General features: G+C 38.5%; 8 protein-coding genes across 8 annotated transcripts; 5 read left to right on the top strand and 3 right to left on the bottom strand.

Moving 5' to 3' along the window:
- Positions 1–244: 244 nt before the first annotated feature.
- RED1 (Red1p) lies at positions 245–2,812 on the top strand (the record flags this gene model as incomplete). The annotated part of the gene is made up of 2 exons (XM_037290210.1): positions 245–505; positions 578–2,812. The coding sequence occupies 2 exons, from the start codon at positions 245–247 to the stop codon at positions 2,810–2,812; spliced, it is 2,496 nt and encodes an 831-aa protein (XP_037146105.1).
- A 799-nt stretch (positions 2,813–3,611) lies between these two features.
- RPS28B (40S ribosomal protein eS28) lies at positions 3,612–3,815 on the top strand (the record flags this gene model as incomplete). The annotated part of the gene is made up of 1 exon (XM_037290209.1): positions 3,612–3,815. One exon carries the CDS (start codon positions 3,612–3,614, stop codon positions 3,813–3,815), a length of 204 nt encoding a protein of 67 aa, XP_037146104.1.
- A 1,301-nt stretch (positions 3,816–5,116) lies between these two features.
- Positions 5,117–6,466, top strand: SWT1 (mRNA-processing endoribonuclease; the record flags this gene model as incomplete). Its single annotated transcript, XM_037290208.1, has 1 exon — positions 5,117–6,466. One exon carries the CDS (start codon positions 5,117–5,119, stop codon positions 6,464–6,466), a length of 1,350 nt encoding a protein of 449 aa, XP_037146103.1.
- Positions 6,467–6,512: 46 nt separating this feature from the next.
- NEJ1 (Nej1p) lies at positions 6,513–7,472 on the bottom strand (the record flags this gene model as incomplete). The annotated part of the gene is made up of 1 exon (XM_037290207.1): positions 6,513–7,472. One exon carries the CDS (start codon positions 7,470–7,472, stop codon positions 6,513–6,515), a length of 960 nt encoding a protein of 319 aa, XP_037146102.1.
- A 197-nt stretch (positions 7,473–7,669) lies between these two features.
- SEY1 (dynamin-like GTPase SEY1) lies at positions 7,670–10,009 on the bottom strand (the record flags this gene model as incomplete). The annotated part of the gene is made up of 1 exon (XM_037290206.1): positions 7,670–10,009. One exon carries the CDS (start codon positions 10,007–10,009, stop codon positions 7,670–7,672), a length of 2,340 nt encoding a protein of 779 aa, XP_037146101.1.
- Positions 10,010–10,268: 259 nt separating this feature from the next.
- Positions 10,269–11,201, top strand: GET4 (the record flags this gene model as incomplete). Its single annotated transcript, XM_037290205.1, has 1 exon — positions 10,269–11,201. One exon carries the CDS (start codon positions 10,269–10,271, stop codon positions 11,199–11,201), a length of 933 nt encoding a protein of 310 aa, XP_037146100.1.
- Positions 11,202–11,263: 62 nt separating this feature from the next.
- DDP1 (polyphosphatase DDP1) lies at positions 11,264–11,806 on the bottom strand (the record flags this gene model as incomplete). Its single annotated transcript, XM_037290204.1, has 1 exon — positions 11,264–11,806. The coding sequence occupies one exon, from the start codon at positions 11,804–11,806 to the stop codon at positions 11,264–11,266; it is 543 nt and encodes a 180-aa protein (XP_037146099.1).
- A 937-nt stretch (positions 11,807–12,743) lies between these two features.
- On the top strand, positions 12,744–15,185 carry PDR8 (Pdr8p; the record flags this gene model as incomplete). The annotated part of the gene is made up of 1 exon (XM_037290203.1): positions 12,744–15,185. The coding sequence occupies one exon, from the start codon at positions 12,744–12,746 to the stop codon at positions 15,183–15,185; it is 2,442 nt and encodes an 813-aa protein (XP_037146098.1).
- Positions 15,186–15,272: the final 87 nt, after the last annotated feature.

The following is a 15,272-nucleotide window of genomic DNA, read 5'->3' as shown; positions in this document are numbered from 1 at the left end:
AAATTACATTAATATAAACACCTTTCGATAAGATATCATTAGCAGATGAACGAAAGGGCAAAAAAGGGCCCCGATGAGTGTCAAAATTTTTACGACGTATATAATGACTATGTAAGGATTAAAAACAGCTCAGCGGTTAATTAAAATCAAGAATTAAGGAAAGAAACAAACAATACAGTACTCTTCAAGACGTTTTTACAGGAGAGTCAACGCTTCGAAAGGTCTCTTCACCAACAGAATTTTCATGCCTTTTACCCAGAGGAATACGCGGAAGCTTTCTGGTAGCTCTGTGAAGAATGCAGTGGATATCGAGGGATTAAAAGTTTTGCTCAGTGGTGTTGAGGTGAACTCTGGCACTGTAGTCTACTTTGAATCACTAATTAACAAAATAACAAGAGTTGGAAGTGCAGTGCAAGATTTGACTTTAATCCTTATTGCTGTAAAATTGGGACAAAAATTTTGGCGGAGAAAACTGATTAACGATAGCTATTGGAATACGTTGATGGTTAGTAGCATCTCGTCGAATACCTTTTGCAAAATCATATTTTCTGAATGTTCATGCTAACGATTTATTAAGGAACTAAACTACTCTTCGGAAACAAAAGTTGATGTTGTGCTGTTAGAGTATCTACTACGAGAGGGGCTGGCTTTAAATAACGACACTTCCTGGAAATTTTTAGCTTTACTCATAAATATATGCTATGAGGTACCAAGATCCAAGCTAGCGATCACGAGCTTGATAAGAGAAAACTTTGCGAGTTCAATAGGAGTGCTGTTTGATCACTTGAAAGACTTCCAGCAAGCTAACTACCTGATCGAATTACTGTCCAATTGTTTTCCAAGAAACTCTATTGAGCGTACAGGAGTTGTTTTGCCACCCCTTCTATGGGAATCTGATGATAAAAAGATGAACGAAATATTTGAAAATTCGTTGTATCCTTTCAGGGGAAGACATGGAGATTCACAGGTGGTCAAGTTTATCTGGCATGTTTTCCAATCAGCCTTCGAACAGAACACTTTACAATTAAAGAGTATTAGCTATAGCTCATCTGACAATATGAATGAGAAGAAAAAATTTCGGACATTACCTGGAAGTGAATCAGATTATTGTTATGTGCAGGCTATAGGTTGTCAGTTATACCTATGGGATGGCCAAGGAAGGTTTTTGGAGATCAATCGCAAATGCTTTGAAGTTGCAAAGACATCAAAAAATGTAATCAGTATCCAACTTAAGGTACCATCTTCTGAGTGTATTATCCCAAGAGACAAATCATGGTTACGTACCTTTAACAAAGCCAAATGGTTTCAGTTGGAAGCCATTGATGCAATATCTTGTGACTATTTTTTTAGCAATATCAAAAATATGCGCAAGATAAGTGAGGTAGAAAGTTTTCTTGCTTTACATCAGGAAGAAGAATACCCTGATAAACAGATACACTCCAAGCAGGAACAAAATATCTCGGGTCACGATTATTTGGATTCGTGCTCATATTACGTAGCACCACCAGCTTTGCCTGCTCAATGCTCATTAAACAGGAAAAGCCAGTTTGCAACACCCGAACACTCTGATGTCAAAGTCAACACAGATGAGTGGGAGTTCAATCATTCGTCGCAGCCAGAGCAGGATCTTCCTGGCGCTGCTCACGAGATGGGTCAAACACCTGATAATATGACACCAAGGAAATACAATCAAAACACGGTAGAAATGGGAAACAACTATGAAGATGAGTCACCTTTAGTCCTAGCCCAGAAAAGGAAAATGATCAGAGAAGCCACAAATGTTTTAGATACACTTAAAAGAGACTTTTTAGCGGACAAGGGCGGCTCCCACGAATTTCACGTACATGAACATGCGACTGCACTTGTTTCAAAAGAATTCGAGCAAGCAAAAAGGATCACTGAGCCACGAGAAAATGAGAAATCAAGTGAACCACTCACTACGTCAGATAGAAGACGAGCGAAAAAAACGGTTAAAGTCAATTCTATCCGCACTAAGGATATTGATCTCTTGGATACAATATTTGGGACGCAATCATCCACTGGGCAACGTAAAAAACCGAAAAAGCAACACAAATTGAAAAACTACAAACCAGTAGTTGATATTCCTTCGCAGGACATATCACATTGCAAAACGAAATCTCCAAATAAAAAGGATATCAATTCCGCTGAGAAAACGAAGGTGATGAATGCTGAGAAAGCAAATTCTTGCGATATCAACGAGACAAAGAAAGTAGATAGCGTTCTAAATGGCGATGGATTATCTGTAAAATCTAGCGTTTTAAACAATAGTAAACGATTATTGAGTGAGGGGAACGAAAAGGAGAACAGAGGCGATAAGAGACAAAAAAAGGACGACGAAAGTGCCCCTATAGAAACTAAAGACAAGCTACTTGTATCGCCATTAGAGACACCATCCGATTCGCCCATTGACAGGTCACTTAATATTTGTAATGAAAATGGTAATTGTTCAGAATCCACGGCTGTTTCTGGACGTTCTTTCCACAATCCACAATTTGTTATGCACGGTGATAGCGCATTCACCAATAAACTACAAGAACAAATCTTCAATTCAATAACAGGGTTCTCAAATGAACTGATAAGGAAAATGGCTATCATCAACAAGGAGCTGAACAAAAAAATTGTAAAGGAGCTGTCGGAAAAATATCAAAAAATATTCCAAGAATTGCAAACAAGCTTTCAATCTGACACAGGGGAAATGCTCAAGTTTATGAGCGAAATTAAAGAAATGATGAATTTACCCGAAGAGGAATTGATACAGGTGATAAGAAAGAGAAAGTTTACAAGCACGTAGCACTTAGAATAGCCTTCATGTCATATCAGTATTAAGAAATATGTACCATTGCTACATTGCTCGTATCTCGACGAAATCGCTGCACTCTCTGGACGAATCCCTTCTACATACATCTCTTTAAAGTTGCTTGAGTTTTTCTAATGCTCTGAAATAATTCATGCTCAAGTAATTAAATATTCTATCACCGCGGAAACGTACTAGCTATCTCTCCTTACTCAACGCAATTGAAAGCTATCAACTCTCATTTGTGACACTTAATTTTTCATCATTAATTTCCCCGAAAATGCTTCCAATACACCTGGGGCAAGAAGAGACAAAGCAGCTCAGACTGCATAAAGACTGATTTTCCGACCGTAACCCCATCATCTCATTGGGTAAAAGGTCTGCTAGTTCTTCTTGTGACATTCTCAGTTGCTCAAAGTCTCTAGAATGAGCTGAAACCATTTGAAAAGCCCCTGCATGTGTACACAGCTATTTCCTCGTATACGTAATACAGCTACAAGATTGTATAAGCCTGACTGACTCTACATCTGATATATACCATTATCTCTGTCCAACACTGACACCTATTTCCTAACTCAGCATCTAGTTACCCGCCGAGTTCGTGCAAAAACACCACGCAACTTTTTTTTTCATCCTTTTTCGTCCATCGCAGTTTGTGGTGGAGAGAAGCACTCAGGTTCGTCGAAGAAAAAAATTTCAATTTAGTAGGTAGCTACAAATTCATCTACTTCTGAACTTTCTTTACTACTTTTATCGTTTGATCTTTCAATTGTTAAAAAGAGCACAGCAATTTAAGATGGATTCCAAAACCCCTGTTACTCTAGCTAAGGTCATCAAAGTTTTAGGACGTACTGGTTCTCGTGGTGGTGTTACTCAAGTTCGTGTTGAATTTTTGGATGACACTTCCCGTACCATTGTCAGAAACGTCAAGGGTCCAGTCAGAGAGAACGATGTTTTGGTTCTAATGGAATCTGAGCGTGAAGCTCGTCGTTTGCGTTAAGCTTTGGAGGCTGTCAAGGATTGCTGCGTCACAGCGATTTTTTTTTATCTTTCCAAAGACTTATACTATAACTAACTAAAATCAAAATAAACTCAAAAAAAGAAAAAGAAAATAATTTCAATTGATATGGATGTGTGGATATTATTTTAGTATTGAGGATTCGACCTTATATACTTGAACCGATGATAAACTGAGAGATGGAAAACTAGTTTTGATTATCTCACACTTTTGAATCCACCAATCGATGTGTAAGAACCTGGTTTCCAAATTGCATGGATTTTAATTACGAACTACTTTGGAGCTTATGTTCCATTGATATCAAAGGAGGAAAGGGGGGAGCTGTTTGAAATTGATTTTACAAATGGGATAAATCAAATGATCGAAGTCGTTTGATTTTGCTGGTCTCTTTGAAAATCAATAGCGTCCCTATTTGATAAAACATTAACCTTGCAAAGTAAAGTAATGGAATTAAATTGGAAATTGGAAATTTTATTGAACAAGATCATATCTTTCTGTGGATCCAGAGAATTTAATGAGCGGATCAATATCTCTTTAGTGAACTTCAGAGTTTCTGTTAACAGGCTGTTCAGCAATACCAATCGTTCAATACACTATACAATCATATTATAAAATAAAAATATTTTTCTATCTTCATCATCCCTGTAGTTTGTAGCTCTTGGGTAACAGTCCTACAAAAAACTTAGAAGAGTATGTGGTTTTAGGGTGTTGAAATCAACAACACCTTTACATCTCCGCGTTTCTCGCAGGCTAAGTGTCTGATAAAAAACACATAATACACATCATGTATTGTGGCAGTAATGTTTCAGTATGTTAATCATATAAACTGGAAGATGTAGGAACTGCTATTTCCTCCTCATCCTCTTAAGCCTTGAGAGAACACCACATGCCTGAGGTGAATCTTTCATGCTAGGACAAATGACAACTTTTATACTGAGCCAATGTCAGTTATCAGCAATGCCTCATTATATACTGTGTCCATAATCTACCGCTTCCGTAATCTAGTGTTTTATATTTGGAGGAAAATGACGCAGAATACTGTCAAAGTTAGCTTAATCAATTACATCAGTTCTCAGTTGTATTTTTTAGTTATTGTGACACAAGTAACGTCACATATTATTTTGAAATATTTACTGTCATAACCGATTTCTTATGCAGTTACCCGGTTTATGTTGAGATGGCATCTGTCAAGCCGAACTTGGAAGTGCATCGGATGACTTCAATCAAAGTAACCAAGCGATATAGACGGTGATACCGCTGTCTCTGGGAACCATTGTATACCAATGCGACTGCCTTCCTTATACGCATCTGGGAATGACAAGGTAGATGACCGGGGAGCAAAAATACCAAGTGAATTGACTGTGGCGGAAAAGGCATACGATATTCCGTCGCACGCCAAAAAGCATTCCCGGAGCTGCAGCAGTAGTGGAAGTTGTAATGGAGGTGGTAGTGGGAGCAATAAATATACTGTCGCGGACATTGATAAAATAATAGCAAATGGTAAAAGTCGGACAGCTCATCATAATTTCACTGGCACAGTATTTGATGAAGAAAGCAGTCCTCATGATTTGTGTCCGGCTCAGCGTCGTACTTCACCGCTACCGGCAGAACTTTCTGAAAAATCTACCATGGAGCCGACAATCTTAGTTACCACATTCGTGCTAGATACAAATTTCATGATCTCGCATTTGGAAATTTTGGAAACACTGCGAATACTGAGTTCGCAATACCATCATCGAATTGTGATACCTTTAACCGTGATTCAAGAGTTGGACGGGTTGAAAGGGTCCTCGAAAACTGTCGAGGACATAAGCAGCGAAAAAAATGGCGAAACAATCGGTTCTTTAGCTAGGTGGGCGAATGATTGGCTTTATCGAAATCTAGCTAATCTTGACTCTTCTGTCATTGGCCAAAAATTGAGGGAATCTATAGATAAAGATTGTGTTAAAGATAACTCAATTTTGGATTGTTGTCTATACTTTCAAGGAAACTCAGACAGTTTTGTAATCTTACTGTCCAATGATAAAAACTTGTGTCTTAAAGCTCTGAAAGAGGGAATACCGACAGTGTCCTATAGAGAAGGAATGTCACCTCAATTAATCGCATCCATGTCTTATACTGAGAATGTGAATAGGTATGGATTAGGATCATCATCCAGGAGTGAGGACATAAGCATGGATTCAACAGCAGTGCAAGATTGTCAAAGAAAACACAGTGGTATGAATTTTATAGAAGTTTCGACGCAGATCTTTCGCGAAATTACCCCAGCAGTTACAGACGCCATTGATTTCATAATGATTAGCGAATATGGCAATGAGCTTGAGTTAGTTGATTACATACCAAATTCTTTAATCAGTCTTCATGATGTTTCAAAATGTATCGCCAAATATTGGATTTCCATTTTTGCTGATTATTTCATAAAATCCCCTTTAAAGCAAAATTCTTGGAAAACTTTAAATCCAAACTTAGTCGATATTCCTAGAAATTACCCATCGTTGAGCAATTTTAAAATGTTCTGGACAGACGTTTTATACAATCTTTTCTCAAAACGAAGTGACGACGATAATACCAGACTTCAGCTGCTCATTGACAGGTGGAACAATCTCACTCAGTTATGCGAACATGCTAAATAGTGATAATGCATATAATGACATCTTTTTGATTTAATAATTGTACATATCAGACTCTTTTCATAATTTTTACCTTTCCAAACTTTCTTTTTTTATTTGGCAAATCTGGACTGTCACTCTTACTCTTTAATTCAGTTTCTGATTTCAAGCTTGAATCTTTATCGTTTATTCCAGGGCTTTTGGTTCCGATTTTGTTCGAGCCAATGGGATCTTCGAATGGTAGAAAATCTGTAGAACTCGTTCTTCTCAATCGCTTTTTAGGTGAAGAAGTTGTGGAAACAGAATTTAAAACTCTCCTCTGCAGGTCAAATAGAAATTCCCCTGTATCAGTAAATTTTTCATAGTTGAAGGCCTCATCTTGCAAACTTTCAGCCAAGTTATCACACTCATTCGAATACTGATATTTCACTAGCGCTTTTGCATTTGATGAAGCAGGAGGCGCCCATCTCTTGATCACCTTGGCTGTTCCAAATTCTTCTACATTTAGCGTAAGATATTCAATGGCTCTGTCCTTCATATGTAAAAGATTCTCTAATCTATCACTTAATCTTCTTAAGCTATAACTACCAACCATGATCTCTTGGAGCAAATCACGGTATATTAACATTGATGTGTGATTATCTAGGTGTGATATTTGAGCTTGCAGTTCAACATTAATAGTGTCTGATACTGCAAAGGCCACGTCCAACTTCGATTCACGCTTTTTAAATTCTAATTTAAGGGAAGCGTTAGCAATTTGAGAGCTCAGATTTGTCTGAATTTGCTTTATTGAATCATCAACAAAGCCCTGTTCCTTACATTGATTTGTCAAATCCTTGAGCGTCAGTCTTGCATGATAAGGTTCCTCATTCAAATCTGAAATAAGGCAGAATATCATGGTAAATGGGTAGTGAACGGTTGAATTTAAAAAACATCTTTTCCCGTCAACGGTGCATATCTGCCATCGGCTTTTGCGATTGTTTCCTCCGAGAAGGTCCTGAAGTATAGTGCCACTCATGGTTTTCGTCATCTTTTCGTTATGTTATGGTCCGTTATTGTGATGTTTTACTTTCAAAAATCGTGCGGATGGTAAATTGAGATACAGATGGTAACGTAAGGGAATCAAAACGAAGGGAATCTACATTTTCTATATTCTATTTCCACGACAAGTCAGCAGCTTGTATTTTAGTATACCAAGATTATTGTCATTTGATTTATTTACTCTATTTAATTCTCTTTTTCATTAGACATATCTTCCATTTCATAGGACTCGAGGACCGGAGTCTGGTTCTTTTCGGCGCTGTCGAGGACAAACTCTCTCAATTTAGCCTTCATAGTGGACCTCGTTTCACCTACTGCGCTCTGTGCAACATTCAACACAGGTCCCCACAAGCCAAATTTGTTTACGAAATAGAAACCCACAATTGATATCAACGCTAACGTCACAAACAATGGGTTACGGATAACGATCATAAATTCATTCCAACCCAGCACAACGATGAGGATATAAATCCATACTGGAATTGAAGTTGTCGTTTTGATGATGGATCTTTTGGAATCCAATACCGTGATATTAATTTGCCTGCGAAAGTGCTGTAGAATTTTTTCTTTTTGTAATTCATTCAAAATATGAGCAAACCTACGAGAATGGTAGATACCGACATCGTCCTTGTAATATTCATCCTCATCGTCATCTTCCTCATCGAATTCCGCCACTATCTCAACATTATCTGAAGTCGTTGCCAAAGAAAGTACATTTAAGACTTCAGTGGCATATTCTCTAGCCAGCCTAAAGGCTTGGTCAATCTCTTCTTCATTCTTCCATAATTTTGGTGAATCATTATCGTCGTAACGGAATTTTTTTTCGAACCGTTCCCTTAGAATACCTACAACGGTGTCTTCCTTCAAATAATCGTGAACAGTAACGTTCAACAAATGCCATGAATTGTGGCGAATTTTGCGATATACTGCATTATTTTCTTCTTCAGAGAGTCCTACCTGGAAATCATAAGTCAAAGAGTCACCTGATCCAGCAGCGTATTTCTTCAATGCATCTTTAATCGTTTGTTCGAATTTCTTCAAAATACAGTCCCATACATCTTTTTCAGGGTCCGACAGTAAACGAATAGTATCCTCTTTGATAACCAGAGTTACATTCTTATACGCTTTTGTGATTATGGATTTGATTTCTTCATCAGACAATCTCTTGATTTCCTCAGCTAACAACTCATCAAATTGTTCCATAAACTCTTCGGATGATGCTAATAATTCATTTTTCCCAAAATCATCTAAAGCGTCTTTAAATTCATCTTTAATTGAAACAGAAACACCCTTTGATCTCTGAGAAAACGAGCTGTCCTTATTTTTTTTATCAGTAACTTCTCGCGTGAGCCTCTGAAAGAGTTGCTTCGATAGCTCGTCCAAGAATATTTGAACAGTTTGAGTAAAATTAACGATCATTTTTTCTGCCAAATCTTCCCTTTTGGCTAAATAAACAGATTTGGTGTAACGACAAGCTTGCTCATCGTACTCGTTCAAACAAGACTCCTTCAGAGAGTTTAGTGTTTCAATAAGTTTAGTTTTGTCTTTAATTACCAGATGGACTTCATCATTATATTTTTGCTCGAAGTTATTGAACGCTTCATTGGCAATTTCTTCTGTTTTAAAAGTTGAAACCAAAATTTGTTGCGTTGGTAAATCTAGATCTTTATTATTTTCAATTTGTTCCCAACAGTTCTCGGAGTACATGGTCCAACCCTCTAACGGTAAGTTATGATGATACTCTTTTTTGAAATAATATGGCTCATTATCTTGATAAACAAAACAGTCCCCAAGTTGTTTAACATTCTCTTCAAATTCTTTTGGTTGTAATAACTTGTGAGCAAGCCCTGTGAACTCTAGATCAAAAAAATCGTACAAGGAAGAATTTGAACACTCAGCAGGCTTATTCAAGTCTGCCCAGATCTTCTCCAGTTCGGCACGGAGGGAATCACTTAAACTTTGCAAAGGGGTAACACCGACATGGTCTCTGATCACAAAGAGCAATAAAACTTTGTGACCAGTAGTGTTTTTCCCAAATAAAGATAGGTTGACTTCAAACACTGTTTTGAGCAATGCCATATTATTTCCTTGATACAGACCAATTTGTTGTTCCCACATGTTGACTATTAATACTTCAGAAACTGAAATGGCAAATAGAGCAGCTTTTCTTTCGAAATCTTGATCTTCACCTCTCTCTGCACCATCCGACCCTTCGACGTCAAGGACAAAAATATCAGCATTCGAACCATTAGCATCTTTTTTTGTCAACGTATTTACATTTCTTGTGTGGGCCAACCATATGCCCTTAGTAGTTTGCTGTCTTTTGAATTGCGCATCCATGGTGTCAAACTTTGTGTGAAACAACGTGTTCAACAAAGTAGACTTACCACTCGACTGAGATCCAAATACAGAAATAACATGATATCCTAATCCAACAGTGCGATCTCCAGTACATTTTTTGAAATAATCCCAATAATCCGAATGAAAACGTTTCTGTTCATCAATCAACTGAATGGCCTCGTCCATATCGTTCCTTAATGAAAAAATTCGCTCCTCTATAGCACTATTAAAGTCCTTTGCTCCCTCAGTCAAATGGCCTTTTTGTCATTTTTTGTGTTAAATATTTTGATTTTCACCTTTTAATACTCGTTCAAGCTGAAAGTTTACCTTGAAAATGATTTTTCAACAAACTTGGAAATATATCATATCCAATATTGTATATATTATACACACCATTGTATTAAGTTTTATTTAACGCATCTTTTATTCAACAAGGCTTTGCAAGATGAGCTCCAATAATGCTAAACTGGAAAGAACACTACAGCGATTTCAAAATAAGATCGAAATAGGTGATTACTATGAGGCGCATCAGACGTTGAGAACAATTGCAAATAGATACGTAAGAGGTAAGGCATACTCTGATGCAATCGATCTTGTGTTTCATGGTGCAGCAGCCTTTCTAAAAGCAAAGCAGGGTGGATCAGGTACTGATCTAATCTTTTACCTGCTTGAAATTTATGACGTTGCAGATGTGAGGGCTGATGATGCATCAGTGTCAAGACTAGTGCAATTACTCGTTGCGCTCAATCCAGAAGAACCAAATTTGAGGGATGTTGTCACTGGTATGAACAATTGGTCCATCAAACACGGAGAATATAAATTTGGTGACCCCTATTTGCACAACGCTATTGGCTCGAAATTAATTGAAGGTGGCTACGCCTACGAAGCCGAAAGATATCTAATGCTTGGACCACATGAATCCTTGGACAAATATGTGAGCTTTTTATGGGAATGGTACCAGCAAGAATGCGACGTTGAAACGTTTGGCGATTTCTTGAGCAGATTGATATTCAACTACCTGTTCATCTCAAATATTCAATACGCGTTTGAGGCGAGAGATAAATTTCTACAACGGTTTATCGATAAGTACTCGCCAAAAGTGCAGGTAATAGAGAAAAAAAATGCCAAGATGTTCTATTTCGAGGACTTCAGCGAGTTGAATTTTCTGCAACTGATTTTGATAACATGTCAAACAAAGGAAAAGAATTTTTTCAACAACTTGAAGGACCACTATGCAAACTGTGCTGAAAAGTACAGTGCTGAACTAGAATTTTTAGGTCAGGAGTATTTTGGCATAGTAGCTCAGAGGCAATCCAACTTCTTACAGGACATGATGGCGGGATTTTTAGGTGGCGGTGCTTCCAAAGGCCTAAAATAAGTGCCTGAAATAAGTGCGCATGCACACCGACGCACAAACATATATACACATATATACATATCCTATAGTTTTTTGTTGATGCTCGACCTCTCAAGGGCCTCAAGCAGTTCGGGTCGGTTAGCTATAATCAACTGTTCCCTGGCCTTGCCATACGTGAACCAATCCCTATTTCTCTTATGCGATTCCGGGTAGGTACCAAACAACTCGGTCACTTGCATTTCGTAGAAGTGAAATTCGGACCTCGGGGGGTGTTCTATGACCCCACCGGTTGACTCACTAAGCGCTGCAACATCCTTATTCCACGCCTTTGCTGGTCTCATGTCTTCGATAACTCCCAGAGATTTACCAATTACCCCAGTCGCACCTGCCTCTTCCCATGTTTCTCTCTGGGCGGTCATTGCGTAATCGCTCTCATCATCTTCAACACCACCCTTGGGGAATATCCACCTCTTTTTGTGTTTTGATGATGATATCATCAGAACTTTTTCATTATCCTTTGACAGACACAGGCAGCCAGCAACAATCCTGGCGCCTGTGGCAGGATTATAAACCTGCCTTGCTCGGCCAACACGAGCGGTCTTGGTCCTCTCGACTTCTTTACACATCCTACCTACAACGTACCTGTACAGCTGATTGCACCCTTACTGTGGTCCGTATGGGTAAGTATGTGTTGCGACCGACTGCTCATTTCGGAGTGCACCCTTGGAATCCCACCCACATCCTCTGATTCCCACATCCTCTGATTCCCACATCCTCTGATTCCCACATCCCATGGATTCCTCTGGAAACGATCAAGTTGCAGGTCCACAGAGCGTTGTGATTGTGCACCACGCGCCAGCTCCGGCGTCACAGTTCTTCTTTTTGAAAATAATAAAAATAATTAACAAGCATTTACTGTCGCGCCCGCCACTGTGTACCCTAACCGTGCCCTAACCGTGCCCTACCCTAGCAACTGCGGCCCGTGCACCCTGGCCAGGGCTCCCTTTAGGCCGAATTTACCCTTTTAGGGCAGCCCAAAGAAAAAAAAGGAAAAGAACAAAATACTCAAAAAACCGAATCGCCGTTTTAGAGCCGCTTTAAAGCCGTTTTGCAAGTTTTTTCGTCATTTTCGGTACTAGTAGTTCCCTTTTTGTTGCAATGGGACCTATTCAATGCTATTGAAAGACTGCCGGGGTCAACTGATGTGGTTCTATACATCATGTGATTTAGTGCCATTATTAAGCAATGGATATAATTGTAGCGATGTATTTAAGCTGCACATACACCATTGGCACTCTGGCGGTAGTACTCTGGCGGTAGTATATGCTAGGGTTGCGTGAGCTTGTATATTTATTGTAGGGGTCATTTGTTCATCTGCTCAGCAACTGATCAGGTCGTCTACACATCTGTTCATCTGGCTAAGAGGGTTCATTGGTTCATTCTCATTTAGATCCAGCAGGCTCAAGACTCTTTCAAGTGCGTGCTGGTGCGTGTTCGGTTGATTGAGCGGGTGTGCAGTGTTTTATTTCTCTTTGCGTGCGTACAGTATCTATTTATATAGAGATGGCTCTGCCGGCGGAAAGCAGCACTTTGATGGGGAATGATACGGCGAACAGGGCCACGAAGAGACGGCGTAAGGCTATAAAATCGTGCACTTTCTGCAGGAAGAGGAAGCTGAAATGCGATCATGCCAAACCCATGTGCAAGCAGTGCAGGGATAGAAAACTACCGAATTGCATATACACGGATGATTTCAACTACGATATCACTACAGATGAGCTTTTTGGCAACTCTCCAAATGTTGATTTGATCCAGCGGGTGAAAGAGCTGGAGGCGAGGTTGGAATCTTTCTCAAAAATGAACGAGGAGTATAGCTGCAAGAGGAGTGCGGATATAACGCCGCAATCGATGAGTACCTGTCAGACTAATACAACGCCTTCTACGGATAACACGACCGCAAGGAGCTCCATTTCATGTCTTTATACCGGTAATCCAATCGACGCAGTAGCAGCTGGTACTGCCGCCGCAAATGCGAGTGCGGGTGCTAATGCTGCTGGAACAGCATCTACAGATGCGGGCATCGTCAATGGCAATGGAGTAGTCACTTGTTTTATGTACAACGATAAGAGCTCGCCTAATCCACTTTGGGACTATAGAATTCTGAGCAAGATGGACGGGCAAAGCATTATTTTTGGACCAACTTCTTGGAGAACTACAGTTGCCGCACAGGGGAAACGATTCCTAGCCGAGTACATGAAGTTATGGGAAATGATTAAACCAGAAAGGGAGAGATGGATGATTCAAAATTCCAATCCCAATTTTTGTTCACCTGTTTTACCTTTCTGTCTGAGATCAAGCGAACCAACGGGCCTTATTGAATCAATTTGTAAAGTTCTGCCGTCCAAGCAAGATATTGTGAAAGATATTGATTTTTTTTTCAATAGTAGTTTGCATGATATTTTAGGAATCCTGGATAAGGAGAAAACTTTGAAAGATCTCGGAGACTGCTTTGTATTTTCGGAGAATAGCATGGTCGGATTCGGCAAACCCGTAATCGATTTAGTATTACCTCAAAACGATGGAAATTTCTATAAAATTGCCGTTATTTTGATGATTATATGCATTGTTGAATACGACGGTTGTATTCAGCAAGCAATAAACAAGTTCTTCCTGTCATTAAGCGCTCATAATAGCTCTTCAAGATTAAATTTCGTTGAAAGATTACAATTCTTGTTATTAAGGTTTTTCAATAAGGTATATTGTTCATATGATTGCAGTGAAGCAATTCAGCTTTCAAATTTATCCTCTGAAATTTGTGATTGCTCATTAACTTTAGGTTTGTCACATTCGGATTTTTGGTATAAGGATCAAGAATGCATTGTTGGACCATTGGCGACTTTGCGAAATATGTGGCTATGGTCGTTATACGTTGATGTCGTGGTTAGTTTTGAAATGGGCAAACCGCCTTTCATATCTGATGACCACTTCGATCCTGCAAAAACTTTTGATAACACTACGATGGACACAGAAACAGAGCCAAATACGAATCCTTCTTCAAATCCAACTGATCATGAAACCATTGAGAAAAGCATTCAAGAGAGAAGAAATAATCTTCTATTACAATTTTTGAAAATCACAAGAAAATGTATGCTAGAAATCAATGGAAGAAGCACCTCTGGAAACATCCAAGAATGTATTGATTCATTGATAAATTATGTTGAGACAATGTTTTTGCCAATTAAATTTTACACAATGAAGGAAAAAATTCAACTTGTTGATCTTTTTGATATTGTTGTCTTGTCACCTACACTTGGAATGTTATTAAATTTTCATAATATTCAAAGAATGTGTTTCAAGGAAACGTCTCATAAAGTTAAAAATGGATTGGTCAAGTTTGGTTTACTTTCATTATCACTTTCTGTAAATATACTTTTGTTCATTTGTGATAAGGAAGGAATAGATTCAAATGAACAGTTACATTTAGTCCTCTTTTTGATCAATCCTTTATTATTGAGAGTACTATCTGAAATGTATGCGCTATTCTTCTACAGAGTTTCTCTGTTTGAAAGAGGCGTCGTTACATTATGTGATCATGGTATCTCGGAGGTCAGTATTGATAGTTTGAAATCGCCTGAGACGTCATATTATTCTTTCAATGCAACAATTTTGAAATTTAGAAGAACAATTGATCAACTTTTCGATTCAACACGAAGTGATCTACAGAAGAAGATTAGCAAGTCTTATCAGTTAACCACAGCTCTCGCTTTGGAACGTGTCAGTAGAACATTGTTCGATAAGGGACTGGAATCCCGTACAATGACTGAAAACTCATGTGGTATAAATGATGAGAACTTTATTTCTGAAGATCTATTGAATCAAATGACTGACATATTTTGGAATAATTATGAACAGCAATCCCAAGATTTATGGCACATGAAACCGCAGGATTTTTATGCGAATTTGGGTTTCTCTCAACTTGATATTGACCTAGATCTTAAAGAATAGCAAATGAAAAAGGAAAACACTTCAAATGGAATCTGTATATATGTAATTTTTGATTTTTTTTTTTGTATGTTTGTTGATATCTTGACA

Source organism: Zygotorulaspora mrakii, chromosome 7, assembly GCF_013402915.1.
Source record: "Zygotorulaspora mrakii chromosome 7, complete sequence".
Taxonomy (NCBI): domain Eukaryota; kingdom Fungi; phylum Ascomycota; class Saccharomycetes; order Saccharomycetales; family Saccharomycetaceae; genus Zygotorulaspora; species Zygotorulaspora mrakii.
Note: the sequence above shows the minus strand (reverse complement) of the source record. Positions and strands in the feature narration are given on the sequence as shown.